The following is an 18,887-nucleotide window of genomic DNA, read 5'->3' on the forward strand; positions in this document are numbered from 1 at the left end:
CATCCTAAAGGAGATCAGTCCTGGGTGTTCATTGGAAGGACTGATGCTGAAGCTGAAACTCCAGTACTTTGGCCACCTGATGCAAAGAGCTGACTCATTGGAAAAGACCCTGATGCTGGGAGGGATTGGGGGCAGGAGGAGAAGGGGACGACAGAGGATGAGATGGCTGGATGGCATCACCGACTTGATGGACATGGGTTTGTGTGGACTCCAGGAGTTGGTGATGGACAGGGAGGCCTGGCGTGCTGCAGTTCATGGGGTCGCAAAGAGTCGGACGCGACTGAGCGACTGAACTGACTGAACTGAACCCTTCCCCTAAGCTTTTCTTACTCAAAGCCTTCTGTATTACTGACTTTACATTCCTTGACTCAACAGCAACAAGCCTTTTTTAAAAACATGCTGGAGGTCATCTGAAAGAAATTTATAATTCTTCTTCAAGACACTGAAAATATTAAAATCCCTGAGTGCAGCCTTTCATGAAGAACCACAGACTACTCAAACTACACTGGAGTGAAAAGTGGTAATGGGACTTCCTAGGTGGTAATCAAACTGAGAGAGCTCTAATGCTCTCTGTTCTTATATCTTGTCATTTAAGCATTTTTCCACAGATAACCTCTCAAGAATTCTACAAATTATACACGATTCCTTGCACACTTGCAATTTTCCTTCTGTAAAAAATTTTAATCTGCTAGAAACCCCAGTGAGTCTAACTATAAATAGCTGGAGACCTAGCTAGGGATGCAGAAGTAAGCTGATTATTTGGGCAAATTTACTAGGAAAAGCATTGTAAAACACAGTCATTTATGTATTATACTGCTTTTTCTTCCTTCATGGATCACAGATAATTTATCTGTTTAGAATATTAATATTTTGTTTTCCTGAACATAGTCTTTATTTCCAGACCAATAACTTTTTCTAAAGTTTTTAAAAGACATTTTAAAAAGAAATTAATCATACCTCACCACAAGACTAGGTAGCTGCGAGATTAAGCATACTGTCAGAATGCATGCATTCAGATCATGACCCTGATGCTAGCTAGACAAGTTACTTTATCTCTCTTTTCCTTGGATTCCTCTTCTTTAAAACAGGAATAATGCCAAGCTCATAAAGTTATCAGGAAATTTTAAAAAAATTATCCATGAATGGAGTGTCTTAAAAATTATACGGTAAGCTGTCAGTAAATGTTTCTAGTATAGTTGAGCCTTGAACAATACAGGTTTGAAAAGCAAGGGTCCACTTACATGTAGATTTTTTTCAGTAAATATATTGAAAAAATTTTTGAAGATTTATAGCAATTTGAAAAACTCTCAAATGAACCATACTACTTAGATTATTGAAAAATTTAAGAAAAAGTTATGTCATGAATGCATAAGTGGAGATACTAGTTTGTCTTTATATAGTCATAAAGTAAGTGATACTTAATATACAATTAATAATGTGGTAGTATTATTAAAAAACAGTTCCTACTGTTTCCCAACTTAGAATTACATTACTGTATAGTACACTTCTTTCTCCGGTACTTAGAGAAACTGGGCATCAGTCTATCATCACAGGGAACTGATTTTTTTTTAATTTAACAATGTTTCCAATGAATATGACTATAAGGCCATGCCATATGCCATAAAAAACTGTATATTTCATTCATTAGTGTATAGGCCAGGCTATCATGAAACAATTGTATTGTTGCTTCTTTGCTGTGAATGCATGAATTATGACATCTGTAACTAAATATGAATTTCTTTTTCACATTATCTTTTCATTTTTGATGTCTAGTGTTATAATATATAGTACATCTGTGGTATTTTATATTGTATAAGACAATATTGATGCAGGTACTGATGGACAGTTCTTCTTATAAACAGACATAAACTTACAATATGGATAAATATAATTCAGATAAATACAGTTCTTTTCTCTAGCCTACTTTATTGTAAGAATATAGCATATAATACATATAACATACAAAATGTGCTAATAGATTGGTTATTTTATTGGTAAGGCTTCCAGTCAACAACAGTTAAATTCATGGAAGAGTCAAAAGTTACAAGCAGACTTTCAACTGTCTGGGGGCTGGGGTCCTTAAACCCTGCATTGGGTTAACTATATTATTATTATAGCTATAGTGTAAATCAATAAAGGACACCACAATAGACTATTCATTGGATCCAACTCATTAATATTACAGATATTTCTATGTTTCAATCTTTTTGTTTTAAATTAGTTTTTTTATAAAGACAGAAAATGTCACTCTTTTTTTGCCCCGAATAGTGACATTCATAAAGGATACTTAAGAGTTTATAAATCAAGTGCTCCTGTCAAATAGTCAACAAGAATCATCCTTAGCACACCACCATAGCAAGAACCAAATTCAAAATTCAGATTACCGTATTTGGACGATTATAGATGAGAACTTTATCTGGCTTGTGTTGTCCTATTCTCAGCGCTTCTTCTACAAGTGGTATGTATTCCACCTTCCTTCCGGGTTCAATGCCGAATGATGCTGTAACAACCAGCTTGGGCTACAATGAAAAACAAATAAATGACAAAGCTGAACCGTCCTAGTTAAGGCAATCACAATATTTCAGGTATAGGCTGACAAACATTTCTTTAGAAATGATTCTGTTCTCTCATGTATAAATGGCCTGAAAACCAACCAACTATTTTTAAACGTTATGGCCCTAACCACTGCCACATAAATCTCACTTACCTGTTCAGAATTCCACCTTCAAAGATGCTTTAGGCTAACAAACAGGAGCTGTTAAAAAAAATACTTTCCAAAGAATTCATTAAGCCACGCAGATGTAAATCTGCCATGAACCAGTGAAGTGGAATCTTAGAGTCCCCTCACTTGCATACGCCCACATAACAGCTGGTTGTTACTCAAGTTGTAGTATTTCTTAGAGGGGTGAGACCAGCCTGACTGCTATCAATAAGCATTTCTAAGGTTTTTCATGTAAGCGTCTCTGCTTAAACACCTAAAGTGACCCCGAAGGAAGAGACTGGAATCGCTAATACTTATTTTATGATTCTTTCTCATTTCAAATGCATACTCATTTTCACGAAATATTATATTGTAAATGTGTCATATGTTTCTTAAAAGGGCCCTCAAACGATTTAAGTTTCAAGTCCCACCAAGTCTTGTGTCTGCTCTTGTCATTAAGCCACACTTGGCACTTTCTTTGCCCAACAATTGGCTAGTCATTCTTCAAGATATGCGCAGGTGTAGCCGAAAGATTTCGGTCAGTCTCCCCTCCTTGGTAGGTTCTGAGAAGGCCTCAGACATCCGTCTAGAGTCAAGGTGCTCCTCCATCCCCACCTCTGCACAGGAAGCTCGCCACGGACAAATCTGGGCCCCAGCACCCCCCTGTCTCCTACGCCTGGTGCAATGCTTGTCATAACATAAGGTCTCAACAAAATACCTGTGGCAAGGAACCAAAATTCCCAGTAATTTACAAAACAAGCATGTCCTTGTTCTTTTAAGTACACTGCTTCTTCACAGAGAAATCCAAAGCAAAGGAGACAGATAAATGATTCAGGAGACAGAAAAATCAATCCCAGAAGGTACATCTATTCCTGAATTTTGATTTCTGGTTACAATATGTTTCCTCTAGGGAAGGTTTATATTATGCCAAATATATGCATAGATAGCACTTTCTAGTTTTCAATATCATTTAATATTCACGGAACTGAGGTCCAGTGCTGGTGGCAGAGTGAGCCTCAGCTTATAAATGGTGGAATCAGAAAGAGGGCTAGTTCCGACTGATTTCAAAATGTTCCTCTTTCCACTATTTCAAGCTGCCTTTTAAAAGCAAAAAAAAAAAAAAAAGGAAAGAAATGAAAAAGTAAATCATGTATCCTTTTATTATATGTTTAAAGGTCAGATATTTGAATATAATTCACATATTAATGTCTGTAATATGTACAAAAATAACTTTAGATAACACCCCCTATGATTAGAATTCTGAATAAATGAAAGTTACACATCAAATTAAAAACATGTATAGAATATATCAAAGGTTGAATAAATTAATAAAGTCAAGATTAGACTCTTCCTCTAGAAAATCATTCTTTTTGCATTTTTATTAACAGCCTTTTATTCAGGTTTTATTCCATCTCAGTCAGAATACATTCTTCCCATCTTCATCTATTAAAATAAAACTTTTTTCAAGCTATTTAGATGAAAATCATGACATCAAAATCATTCCTGGTTTCAAATATTAACTATATTCAAATATCTCAGGTATGTATTGCTGTCTCCATCTTCTCATCATTAATTTGACGTGCTCAAAAGTCTTGTCTGTAAGAACACACACTTATTGCCTAAACTTCTTAACAAGATTAGGGTGCATGTGTGTGTGTATGTGTGTGTTATTATGAATGAAAAATGCCAGTAATGCGGCATAAGTTTTATAAATTCTTATGACATGTGTGTATATATATTTTTCCCCATGTCATATAAAAGCTTTTTCTAAAAAACAGTGCATCTCATGTGTTAGCTGCCCAACTGTATCTGACTTTTTTGATCCCATGATCTGTAACCTGCCAGGCTCCTCTGTCCATGGAATTCTCCAGGCAAGAATACTGGAGAGGGTAGCCATTCTTTTCTCCAGGAGATCTTTCCAACCCAAATGCCCAAAAGCTGTTCAAGACTTTCTATAGCTAAAAAACTAGAGAAGTCTCCAACTACCCATTGATTTGCAGTTGGAAATTTGACACATTTCCCCCTAGACTTCCCTTCAAAGGACTAACTCAACATGTTTCTAAAAGGAGAGAGGAAAAAAAAAAAATCCAGCCAATTTGTGTGCAAACCAGCTTCCTAGTTCTAATAACTGATCTATTACCAGATGAAATCACATGTGTAAAACCTCACTCCCTGCCTAGCACTCAGGGGACCCTCAGTGTATATTAGTTCCCTTTTTGTTAAGAATGTCTCATCCTGCGCTTGTAAAACTCTCCAGATCAATCATCTCCTACTCTCATAATGGCAGTCCTTCTTTAACCTTCCCACTGCTATTCCTCTCCTGTACGTCGCTCACTGGCCAATGATTCACAAAGAGACCATCGACCAAAGGTTCCCATTCCAGCCTTTCTCCTACTCACACCAAATTGCAAGGCTTGCCTCCTCTTAACATTGCTCAAAACACGACAGTCACCTGCTCAAAAACTTGGTTGGTCAGCATCTACAGGATGCAACTCAGACAAAAACTGCCTTTACAAGCTCACCTTCTCTTCCTCTTCAATCACATGGATCTATTTTCTGTCCTTCAAAAGGATTTTACCCTTTCCTGCCTCTAGTACTAGCCTCTTATTCTTTTTCTCACCTTTTGGATCTGACTATATCATTCTTTTCAACTAGCTGAATCATAACCAAGATATTATATAACTCAAATCTCACCTCTTTTGGGAAGCCTTCTTCAGCCACCCCAACTAAGAGATATCATTCCTGTCTCTAAATTAGAGGTCTGCAAACTATGATTCAGAGCCCAATCCTGCCCAAATTACATTCTGTAAAGCGTTGTTGGGACACTGCATGCCCTTCGCTTCTGTAGGGCTTAAGTGCTACAACAACACAGCTCTATAGTTTCAACAGAAGCTCACATGTGACCCACAATGCCTAAAATATTTATTACCTGGTAACTTACAGAAAAAATTTTGCTAATCCCTGCTCTAAATTCATAGAATAACAACAGCTAACCTTTTTTTAATGGGTACTATATGCCAGACACCATGTTAAGTATTTTAAATTCAATATCTCAGTGATTTGTCACAACAGCCTTTCAAGTTTGTGATGTCAGTACCCCAACTAAATGTATAACTTCGCCCATCCCTGACCCTCCCTCTTAACCACTATGCTATATACCACCATTCGTGGAAATGTATAGGTTATAAAACTAGTCATGGGTCCCTAGTTCTCCATGTGATAAGTATCATTTATTAACCAGTTCCAAGGAGAGTACCAGACATAGAGTGGAAGCTTAATGAATATATGCTGAATGAGTATATTAGTTATTATTTTTCTTAAATGTCTTATGCATCCAAATGTAAATGGCAAGTTAACTTGAAAGACTTGCACCTTATGTGTTATACTCTTCACAGTATTTAGAATGATATCTTTCACATAGGACTGACTCAAAAATAAAATTTTGATTAAGAGTGTATGCCAAATAAAAAGTCAGCTTTATCTCATTTGATAAGAGGGTCTAGTAAACACAATCACTCTTGCATGGTTCGTTTGCAGATAAACACAGCTGGACCATATGTGGTTAGTGCTTGATTTCCCCAAGTAAAACACTTACCTTCGCATGATCAATGCGAGCGCTTAGTTCTTTGGATGCAAATCCCCCAAATATGAGACTGTGGATGGCGCCTATCCTGGCACAGGCCAGCATGGCATACATCGCCTGTGGGATCATGGGCATGTAGATAACCACGGTGTCACCCTTCTTGACACCATGCTTGACCAAAACGCCAGCCAGCTTAGAGACCTGTAACGACATCATCAGATCAGCAAAGTGTCCTCTGTATTAATTCACTAAACTTGTAAGTTATAGGAGCAACCCTAGAAGACACTCATCCCATTGGTAGTGGATTATAGAAGCCTGAGTAATACATATTGATGATGATGATAAGAGTTTAGATGGTGACAATAACAATTGATCTTTGGACTATTGTAATAGACTACAGGGCTTCCCTGATAGTTCATTTGGTAAAGAATCTGCCTGCCATGCATGAGACTCCAGTTCGATTTCCGGGTTGGGAAGATCCACTGGAGAAGGGATAGGCTACCCACTCCAGTATTCTTGGGCTTCCCTTGTGGCTCAGCTGGTAAAGAATCTGCCTGCAATGCGGGAGACCTGGGTTCAATCCTTGGGTTGGGATGAACCCCTGTAGAAGGCAAAGGCTACCCACTCCAGTATTCTGGCCTGGAGAATTCCATGGACTGTATAGTCAATGGGGTCACAAAGAGTCGGACACGACTGAGCGACTTTCACTTCACTTCACTTGACTACAAGCCGATTTACTATTATTATGCCATGTGAATTTCATGTCTTAAATTTGCTTAATTATTCATTCAACAATATTTTTACTGAACAACTATCATATGCTGCTATGTTCAAGGTTGGGAAAACAACACCAAAAAACAAAGACACAGGCTTTTCCCTGTGGAGCTTGTCTGTTAAAGGGTGATCTGTCAAGTGAACAGATAAATAAACCAGTCTCAAATTCAGATAGGAATTGAAGGAAACAAGCATGGATTAACAGGGAAAACATATCCTCAAACATTTATTAGGTAAATAAGACAGATTCTATTATTATTATTATTCCTATTTTAAAGAAAAGGTAACTGACACTCAGAAATAATAGATAACTTTAGGTGTAACCAGAATCCATTACAGGCCTTTTGACCTCATATTCTTGGTTCTTTCTGTTGCCCTAAAAGCAAGTGTATTTTTTCTTTGCAGTTTTTAATACTAATTATCTATACAAAGTGACTGCCCTCTATGTTAAGAGCATACACTCAAACTTTTTTTACTTCTAACATGCATTTAGGAACCAAAGAAATATTTCTTTCATCTTAACATGTATTTCTAGTAATAAAGACAAAAATGGGTTTTTCCTGGTGGCTCAGCTGGTAAACAGCCCATCTGCCAATGCAGGAGACACAAAGAGACACAGGTTCGATCCCTGGGTAGGGGAGATCCCCTGGAAAAGAAAATGGCAACCTGCTCCAGTATTCTTGCCTGGAAAATTCCATGGACAGAGGTGGCTGGCAGGCTAAAGTCCACAAGGTCGCAAAGAGTTGGACACGACTGAGCACGCAGGCAAATCCAAGTCCAAAGACAACATAGATCATAAGCTTACACATGATATAGTTTGTTGCAAGAAACCTTTCCATTACAGCAGACTGCGGGAAGTATGCACAGATTTAAGTGAACAAGAACTTCAACATTCTTTCATCTAAAAAATACATACTGAGTTCCCATACATCACACACATTGTTTTCTGATACAGCAGTAAACAAACAAGACAAAGATCTCTACCCCCAGAGTACTTACGTTTGCTTTAACAGAGGATATGAAATAAACATAATAATCATATATTACGTTAAAAGGTACTGAGTGGTATTTGATGGGGGGAGTAGAGCAAACCAGAGGGGATTGGGATACAGGGGGTATAATTCTCAATGGGACAATCAGGACAGACCTAAGAAAGCGACACTGGAGCAACGACAAGTAGGTCAAGAGTAAGTGGCCATCTGTGAGGAAACTATTTCAGGCAGACAGGACACCAGAACGGTGGTGTAAGAGGGATCATATGTGATGTGATTGTGGAACAGGAGACCGGGGGAGCTGAAACAGAAAGAACAAATGAGAAAGTAGTCACATATCAGGTCAGAGAACTGAAGGAGTGGTAGGGATCCGTTGGGCAACAGAGGGACTATGCTTGCCTTTAAATGTGACGTTTAAAAGAGTGAAAAGAGAAGGCCTAGGAGAAGGAATTAGGCCACACCGCTACTAGCGGTTCCTTTCATTTCACTCTGCCTCTCCTACTTTTTGAACAAGTTCAAAGGATTCTGAATCCTGATCATTCCTTTTTTCTCTCTATTCACTTCCTCTGTGCAGATGGCAAAAGATGTGGTCAAGGTTAAGGGCTCTGGGGAAATACAGAAAGTAACAAACAGCTATCTCAGTGTTTCATCCTGCCCTGTATTGCAAACTCTACTTTTGTGCTATTTTTTAAGAACCCCAAGTTGCCCAGTAGGAAGTTATAAGAAAAATAAATCAAAGTAACATCAATCATGAACTTAAATTCCTAAAGGAGTTCAAGAACCAAGATAACACCGAAAGTTACATCCAAACATCTCACTGTAAGCCTGCAGAAAGTGGCCATGCTCTGGGATTGCATTACTGGGTGTTCCATTTAAGGTGCAGCACTAAGAGAGACCAACGAGAAGCGTCTGTCCTATTCACAGCTACAGTCTTGGCATCTTAAACAGTGTTAAATAAAAAGAATTTTCAACCAAAACCCAATCCAGCAGTGATTCAGTAACTTTAAAATCCAGTCTCACTTCACAACGTTGCTGGAAGATGTCTAAAACTTTTCTGTCCTCTTAAAGAAATGAAAATCAATAAATTCAGCTCTTTTCTTAAAAAAAAAAAAGAAAAGAAAAGATCTCACAATGGCTAAATGTAGCCCCAAGATGTTATTTAAGGTGAGGCCATGTCACACCTAAAAAAGACAAAGAGCCAACATACTAAAATCAGAAGATTTCAGATGCAAAATCAGATTTCCAGGTTCTCTTAAAAAACTGGAAGGTCTAGTCACAGTGGCTGTGTTCTTGAACGACAACAATCAACTGCACCCAAAGATCAGCTGCTGGGTTTGCCATGAACTTGCCATTCCCTAGGGCAATTCATAACAGAGCTTGCATTGTTCTTTCCTTCTCAGTTTAAAATATATTCTTCTACACCCTGTTTATTTCGTCATGTGCTTACACCACAGTTCCATAATTAAAGAGACGTGAGCTCTGTTGTTGCTAATCACTCAGGCATATCTGATGCTTTGCGACCCTCCGCTACTGTAGCCTGCTGGGCTCCTCCATCCACGGGATTTCCCAGGCAAGAATACTGGAGTGGGTTGTCATTTCCTTCTCCAGGGCATCTTCCCCAACCTAGGAATTGAACCCACGTATCCTGCAGTGGCAGGCGGATTCTTTACCACTGAGTCACCAGAGAAGCCCATAGAGATGTGATATACATGGTTGACTGATTTTTCTCCCATCCATTTCTCCCATATAGACTACCTGCCGGGTTCCTGCAGGCATCTGAGCTGTTAACCACGGCCCTGGGACCATCTTGTCAAATTAAGCTGCACTATGTCTGTATCACCACTAGATGGTGCACATTTGGCCTTGTTAACCTCCTTCCCTCCAGGCAGCGACTCCTCAATGTTTAGATGCTATACTAACCACACTTGAGTTGCTATGAAGACACACATTTTATATGATTAATAGAGAAAATACCTTTTTTTAGTACTTTTTGGGACTAAATGTTACTCCAGCAAAATTTTCCACCGTTACTTGTAAATTATAAAATAAATATAATTAATATATTTTTATAAATATGAAAATGAATGGGGAAATAGGTTTCAAGACTTCTAATAAACACACTCATGAAAAATAAAATACTAGCTCATAGAAGAAAATGGGATTTACAATATGAAAGCATTTGAGAATGTTTCATTAAAAAATATTCCCACAACACAAATATAAACATTAGTTAAAACTGATCAAAGATTATGTTCCACAGAGTAAATTAGCACTTGCTTCACAAACTGCCAGTGTGTCCATCTAAAGAAAATCATTGTTTGACAAAGATAGCATTGTTATCCAAATTATAGTAAAAAGATAACAATCAGAGGCAACCTCAGGGCCATGTCAAAGAAAATTATATGAAAGAGAAGACGAGAGAAAGCATATCTCTAAACAGCAATGATGTTACTCTGCAAACGCTGCTTGAATCAATATCAGAAAATGTAAATAGCTTAAAAATCAATTTTGGGGGCTTCCCTGGTGGCTCAGTGGTAAAGAATCTGCCTGCCACTACAGGAGACATGGGTTCGACCCTGATCTGGGAAGATCCAACATGCTGCAGAGCAACTAAGCCCGTGCACCAAAACTACTGATTCTGTGCTCAAGAGCCCGGGGGCCGCAACTACTGAAGCCCGTGTGCCCTGGAGCCTGTGATCTGCAACAAGAAGCCACTGCAAGGAGAAGCCTATGGACCACAACTCAGGAGAAGTCCCAACTAGAGAAAAGCCCAGGCAGCAACAAAGACCACGCGCAACCAACATGAAATAAATAAAATTGTGATTAAAAAAGTAGCTCTTTACCAAAAAAATATCAATTATGATATCTGAGGAAACAGTTTACTCAAATTGGATATGAATGACCTGTTCTTCAGACTATACATAATTTCCCATAGAAAGAGTTAAGTACCTAAAGTACCTATATTTTACTTTTAAACATACAACTTAATCACATATTTGGTACACACACATCATACAGACATGTTTTTGCTTTTTCTTTACTTGTACATACATAGAGAGCCACCAAGAAGGTAAAAATTTATCTCTGATGAATTGTTTTTTTTTTGGTCATGCACTAACCATGCATCCAGGTAAATAAGTATCTGTGAAAAGAATAAATTATATCAAAACTGCTTAATATCTGAAATAATACTAAAACTATTTATTTGAAAGGAACCTTTCAAGGATGCAAATATTTTCACCTAACATAAGAAGTTTCTACAAATGTAACTTTTTAAGACAGTGACTACTTATTGGATATGCCATTGAGATAATTCTCTTTTAAATATGATGCTATATTAAGTCCATTCAATTGTGAGCTATGCCTTTCAACAGAAAGAAAGTAGAGGTGATGTGATGTTATTAAAAGAAGAGAAATCAACCTTTCTTCAAAAGATAAAACTATATCATTTATATTCAAGAGTAAAATGTATTATTACTATCTAAAACAAAGAATATATATTCATATTTTAAAATGGAATTCTATTGAGTTTTAGAAAAGAATATAAAGTAGTATCTTATGTTCAAAACAGTTATCTGATAATGAGCTAGAAAATATATACTAACACATCTCTTCTCAAAGAGTTTTCCCCAAATGAAGGAATAAATATAATTCCTGAGAATAATCATTTTTCTCATTCCCACTTTCTTCACAAGTGGGTTTCAATCAATATTTGGTCATTTTAAGGCTGTGTATTCGCAAGCAGAATGAAATGGAGAATTGTTTCATCTATTTAGTTCAGGCTCAAAATAACCACAATTTCAATAATCTGTGTGCTTTCAAGACTAATGTGATTTTCAGACGGTATTTCACAGAAAATTAGTTCAATCCTACACTTCTCTATGCATGTGCGCTCACAGACTTGATAAGGAATATGTTCCTCCATTTCCTTAATGTTGATATGCTGTGATTTACAAGTAGATCATCAAAATTTATCACGTCTTAAAAAGGACATCTTGTTCATTTTAAGATAGTACTTCTATTTCAGTCTGGCCATTGTTGACAGAGAAAATAATCCTCCATCAAGAAGTCCAAGGTCTAAAAGAATAAAAAATGTAATTGATACCTACCATTTACTCATGACATGACTACTGTATGTATAATTAAAAGGAAAGAAACTATATAGAAAAGAATAATTAAGGGTTGCTTCCACTTTTTACCATTTTAACATCTTTTCACTCAGGGCATTAATGGTTGAGTAATAATGACTTCCTCCTGCTTTTATGCACTTGATAATTTCTGCCAAAATTCCTAATCCTCAGGAAATTTGATATTTTGATTAGGCATTTATCTGAGAAAGTAAAGCAGTTCAGAATAGACAGAGCAAGAATTCAGGGTGAAGAATGTTGTAAGATGACTTGGAAAGATATAGAGATTCAGTACGATGTATCTTTTAGAACCTTGCTAAGTTTTGTTAAGTTAGATTTATATTCAAGTTAAGATCTCTGTAGAAGTAGGCACTTTCCTTATCCTTACAATGCAATTATTTTTGCAAGATCTAGGGCTGTGACGGTGGTGATAAAAAATAAATGATATGATTTGAGAAATACTTTGTGTAGACCATAAGGGGAATGATGATTGAAGGATGCAAGAAGTAACGGTAGGAAAGAAAGAACGGGTCCAGGTTTGCATTTGAAGAATGATATTGCAAATGATTTCATTCCCAAATTGGTTGCCAGGCTTGAATCAAAGTTCCCTATTAAGCTTGAGGCATGGAAATGGGAAGGTCAAAAGTTTAAAATAGGCTTTGGAGGGCAGAAGACAAAATTTATTAAAGAAATGCCAAAGGGAAAAAGACATAGCACTGAAATCCCTGGATACTGGGGACGACGAATTTGTAGTAAGCCAGTATTTGCAGTTAGGACATTTTTCTTCAACAGTTTTCAAGCGAGGTGGGCTTCCTAGGTGGCACCAGTGGTAAAGAATCAGACTGCCAATGCAGGAGACATAAGAGATGTGCGTTCAATCTCTGGGTCAGGAAGATTCTCTGCAGAAGGGAATGGTTTCCCACTCCAGTATTCTTGCCTGGCGAATCCCATGGACAGAGAAGCCTGGCGGGCTACAGTCCATGAGGGTGCAGAGAGTCAGACACAACTGAAGCGACTCAGCACACATAGCATGCATTCAACACATGTAGACACAGATGTGCAGATGGCAAAGAACTGGGGTGATCAAGGCCTGCCGTTCCATCCTGGAGGTGAGATGGGACCACGACAGGTAAGACAGGTGAGGATGTTAGCAAGAGGGCTGTGTGGTTAAACAGTCTAAGCCGGGGAGCTGAGAGAGAAAAACAGAAGAACCCTTAGGTAGCGACTACACACAGAACCATTTAAAACTATGATATTAAAACTTTGAGACATTTGTCTGCCATCTTCTCGATCAGCCAGCTTTTTAAATAAAGTCATATTCTTCATCCAACAACAACAACAAAATGATACTGTGTCTAAATAGGCAGACTGTCTGTAAATGTGGTTTTGTTGCAGTATCTACCAGAGGTTTAAAACAGACACTATGAAAGTTATAAACCCCAATTTGCATGTGATCTTGACCCTTTCCCCACCTTCCATCTACCAAAAAAGCCAAACTCCAGGGTCCCCTCCTGGATCCATTTCCAGCTGATCCTCACAACATCCTCCTTTTGCCCCAGGGACATTACACCATGTCCCCTTTCCCTCTACTGCTCATCTTCTCTGTTTATCCCACCTTAGGCGAATCTCCTTACAGATCACCTCCACCTGTCTTCTTCACAATAACATCCACCTCTCTAACCCTTTAAAATGCCCAGAAAGACTTCTCACAACTAACTCATTGGTCTCTATCTCTACACTCTCCTCTGATTGAACGTGTTTTTCTCTAGTACCAATACTTCCAATAAATTTTCATTCATTTTCTATTCCTCCCTTAATCCCTGAATTACAAGTATTGCAAGCATATTATTTGTCACTGCTAATGCACTGTATTCCAGCTAAATTATGTGGTTAGCCAGTCTGGAACCCAAGCGCCACTCAGAAAAGCACCATTCAGAGACACATGGAGAAATTTATATAGATTCTAATTATAGACTTCTCAAATGAATTTTTAAAGCATAGCTCAAGTCAAAGTTGATTACTTTCTGTATGCTTTCTAGAGTGTTTCTAAGGGAAATATTCCAAGTCCTAAAGCAAGTTTTATTACATTTTTTACAATATAACCCACCTGGACTACAATGAAACAGAATTCAACTATTAGAGAAGTCACTTTTCATAATTTTGTACTCTCATAACTTTACAAAGACATTCTAAAAAAACTACAATAGTTAATGTACACATTTTCCCAAATGTATTATATGTTAAAAAGGTACAGAATCTACTATGCTCTAATAATAAAGAACATTCAATTAAATACAAATTCATGTAAGTCACCTGGATATGGCTATATTCTTCAATGAACATAAAGACCATGATAAAAAATCACTGCCGTACATATTTGTGTATATAGTAGTAAACAAGCAAAATGTAAAACAAGTTAATATTTAAAAAGAAATTACAGTGTGGCTGCTATAAACACCATGTTAAAATTTAAAAGACCAATGGAAAATATTTTTTTAAGTATCATTAATGGTGGTTGCAGCCATGAAATTAAAAGACGCTTACTCCTTGGAAGAAAAGTTATGACCAACCTAGACAGCATATTAAAAAGCAGAGACATTACTTTGCCAACAAATGTCTGTCTAGACAAGGCTATGGTTTTTCCAGTGGTCGTGTTAAGGATGTGAGAGTTGGACTGTGAAGAAAGCTGAGCACTGAAGAATTGATGCTTTTGAACTGTGGTGTTGGAGAAGACTCTTGAGAGTCCCTTGGACTGCAAGGAGATCCAACCAGTCCATCCTAAAGGAGATTGGTCCTGGGTGTTCATTGGAAGGACTGACGCTGAAGCTGAAACTCCAATACTTTGGCCACCTGATTTGAAGAGTTGACTCATTGGAAAAGACCCTGATGCTGGGAGGGATTGGGGGCAGGAGAAGGGGACGACAGAGGATGAGATGGCTGGATGGCATCACCGACTCGATAGATGTGAGTTTGAGTAAACTCCGGGAGTTGGTGATGGACAGGGAGGCCTGGCGTGCTGCGATTCATGGGGTCTCAAAGAGTCAGACACGACTGAGAGACTGAACTGAACTGAAGTGAATTAAAACTAGATTCCTTTTTCTTGGTCTAATAAACTGTTTACTGTTGTGTTTCTCAACCTGGGGTCTATGGAGACATTCTCATGGTCATCCATCAATTCTCTATGAGAATTTTTAAACTTGGTATTTTGATTTTGATGACAACTTTTAAAAAATTAATAACATGAAGCATATTCTGGATTTATGAGCACTCAGGCAATTTCACTGTATTTATTTGTAATTTTTTAATAATTCATGCATATTAAGTAAAAGCCAGGTGATGTCATGATTTTTTTATAATACAACTGTAAAATAAAAGGCTTTATGCAAGTTTAAGCCCTACTATGCGACTTCACTTCCTTTCTATCATTCCTTTTGGAGAAGGAAATGGCAGCCCACTCCAGTGTTCTTGCCTGGAGAATCCCATGGACGGGGGGGCCTGGTAGGCTGCGGTCTGTGGGGTTGCACAGAGTCGGACGTGGCTAAGCAACACACACACACACACACACACACACACACACACACACACACACGTGACAGAAGAACTGAGGCATCACAGAGAACAGGTTGCCAAAACTCAAAGGACCCAGGGCCACAGCACCCAAACCATAAGCGCCTTGCAGTTAGACATTCAGTTCTACCTCAACATTACTCACTATGAAATTAATTTTGTCAATCTGAGCTTGGTTGACTTTGTAGATTTGTTTTTATCCTGGCTTATAAATCATAGATGGCTTTATGTATGCATTGAGCTATAAAGAAAAGACATTAAAACTTAGTTTTAATTGCACATTAAAAAATAAATTGTGTCAATACAAAAAGTATGTAAGAATGCTTTTCCTTTATGAAGTATTTGTATGTCTCAATTTTTAAGAGTAAAATAATTGCTTCATTGATCTCTTTTCTCATAAAGACAAATATAAAAAGCAGCAAGAGATGGCAACAGATGTCAACAGGAACCTTGCATCATTTAGATCAATTCTACACTGATTATTTAATCAAAGCTTTAATTAAACAAACACCCTCAGCATTTTTTATAGACAGTACATAAACATGACAACTACTCTGGGTGCACCAATCATACTTCCCAGAATCTGCCTGTGTTCCTGTTAACCTTTATGATTTCATTGGTCAATACAATCTAGACGTCGATGAATATATACAAACGGCTCACAGAGAAGTTGCTAAATATCACAGGAGTTGTACAAGGACACAAGATCATTGCAATAGTTGGGTCTGTTCCCAATAGCATTACCATCACTCACCAAAAAAAGGCACACATATCTTTAAAAAAATGAAAAATTCACAAATATAATGCACACACTAGTAGCTAATAAGGACTTTCCAATGGCTCAGTGTTAAAGAATCTGCCTGCCAATGCAGGAGACACAGAGGCACGGGTTCAATCCCTGAGTTAGGAAGATCCCCTGAAGAAGGAAATGACAACCCACTCCAGTATTCTTACCTGGAAAATTCTATGGACAGAGCAGCTAGGTGGGCCACAATTCAGGGGGTCAAAAAGAGTCAGACACAACTGAGCAAGCATGCATGCACAGTAGCTAATACACAAAGCAATGTAGATCATCACAAATGCCAAGAATACATCATAAATACCCATAAATAGATAAAATTTCCGATAAAAACTACATATGATAAAGTTAACATAATTTAGCTTTATAATGGAGACAAAATTATCTCCAATCAAGTATAGCATAAAAAAATGAACAATCAATTCCCCTCCAATCTCCAGTCCTCACAATAACTCTACTGAATGCAACATGCATTGATTTATTAACATTTATGTTACTTAACTAGTACAAATGTCAAAAATATGAGTATAAAACTGTCAAATGAGTTAAAGTTAATAGCATCATTTCCCATGTGTAGATCTTTATTGATTTCAAAAAGTCTAACAAAATATTTCATTTCATACACTTGAAATATGATTCTATCCTCATATCTTTATTTGCATCACTTAAGCCAATCAATGTCTTCAATTATATTAATTAGCTTTATCCTCAACTTGCTTTGAAAATTCTATCGAGTCAAATAATTTCATAGTTTCAAACATTTATTATTAAAGGTCAGAAACTGAATGTTGGCGACATGCTCCGCTGTCCTGAAGTTGCTGAGAATAGGACAGGTGCAGGGGCTAGTCAACAGAAAAATAATTGTTACCAAGTCCTCGCACTTCCACTTGCAGGAGCCCATGTTTCTCTTCTCTGTGCCTTCTTGACTGTAGTAACGGTCTCTCTCTCTTTTACCCTTCAACCATCTTTCCACTTGGGATCCCACTTAATCCATCTTGTTGGCCCCACTTAGGTCAGCAAATGCAGTCATTTTTGCCTTCACAGCGCACACCATCATTATGAACCATGTCAGGTCCAACTCTCGGATAAATCTGCTACAGACCAGGGACACTGGTAGGGAGGCCATCTGCGTATGGGGCACCGATTTCTCTACATCTGTTTTATCTCCATTCCTGCCCTGAAAGCAGGTTCCTCAGAACCATTTTTCTAGATTTCATACATATGCCTTAATATATGATATTTTTCTATGTTGGAGAGGATGTGGAAAAAAGAGAACCCTCTTGCACTGTTGCTGGGGATGTAAATTAATACAGCCACTATGGAGAACAGTATGAAGGCTCCTTAAAAATCTAAAAATAAAAATACCATACGACCCAGCAATCCCACTACTGGGCACACACCCTGAGAAAATCAAAATTCAAAAAGACACATGTACCCCAATGTTCACTGTAGCACTATTTACAACAGCCAAGACAGGTGGCACATATTTCTATCTTTCTTTTATGATCCAACTGATGCTTTACTTTCACAGCAAAGCCTTCTCTCAACTGCTGGAGCCAGATGAGTCCCTTCTTCCTCTGTGCTACAAATGTTTTTGTTACATTACACACAGTTGCTTTTGTGTTATTCTCACCAGCAAGCTAACAGTTCCTTGAGAGTAGGAAACATTCATTTTTCTGAGCTCACTGCCTCATACAATAAGCATTCAATATACGATTGAATATACATTCACGGAAGACGTCTTCCTTCTCCATCTCTAGTATGCCACCTATGGGACTTTGTTTTCAGCTATTATTTGTCTCCCTGAAGAATTATTAACTGTTCAAACAAAATGTCGATTATAACATTAACAGGCTACAATTATTTATACATTAAAATCTGGTATTTGTTGTGCACATGCTCAGTCACTCTAGCGATGTTCGATTCTCTGCAGCCCCACGGACTGCAGCCCACCAGGCTCCTCTGTCCATGAAATTCTCCAGGCAAGAATACTGGAGTGGGTTGCCATGTCCTCCTCCGGGGGATCTTCCCGACTCAGAGATCAAATCCATGTCTCCTGCATTGGCAGGCAGGTTCTTTACCTCTACTGCCACCTAGGAAGCCTTTTGCCTGATATCATTTCCTCCAAATGTTGACAGGGCTTCTCCCAGCCTTTATCTGAGTCTATGTCACTGGGTTATCTCCTCAGTGATAAGCAGTTTTCTCAGACAAATCTATATACAAGAGAGTCCAGGTCACTCTAGCCTTACGCTTTTATTCCCTTATGTTGTGTTATCTTTTCACTTGTATTATCTTTTTATTCATAACATATCTCCCCAATTAGAATGCAATTTTCCTGTAGGAA

At 37.8% G+C, this 18,887-nt stretch overlaps 1 protein-coding gene across 2 annotated transcripts in view; it reads right to left on the reverse strand.

Annotated features, from left to right (window-relative positions):
* ACSS3 (acyl-CoA synthetase short chain family member 3) overlaps window positions 1-18,887 on the reverse strand; it is a 162,707-nt gene that overhangs the window by 104,665 nt on the left and 39,155 nt on the right. For both annotated transcript variants that reach the window (XM_043446309.1, XM_043446308.1), the window contains exons 3-4: window positions 6,297-6,485; window positions 2,385-2,519 (exon numbers count right to left, since the gene is read on the reverse strand). In XM_043446309.1, coding sequence (XP_043302244.1) covers window positions 2,385-2,519; window positions 6,297-6,485 — 324 coding nt within the window. The remainder of the gene's footprint in view (window positions 1-2,384; window positions 2,520-6,296; window positions 6,486-18,887) is intronic.

Source organism: Cervus canadensis, chromosome 25 (assembly GCF_019320065.1).
Source record: "Cervus canadensis isolate Bull #8, Minnesota chromosome 25, ASM1932006v1, whole genome shotgun sequence".
Lineage (NCBI taxonomy): Eukaryota > Metazoa > Chordata > Mammalia > Artiodactyla > Cervidae > Cervus > Cervus canadensis.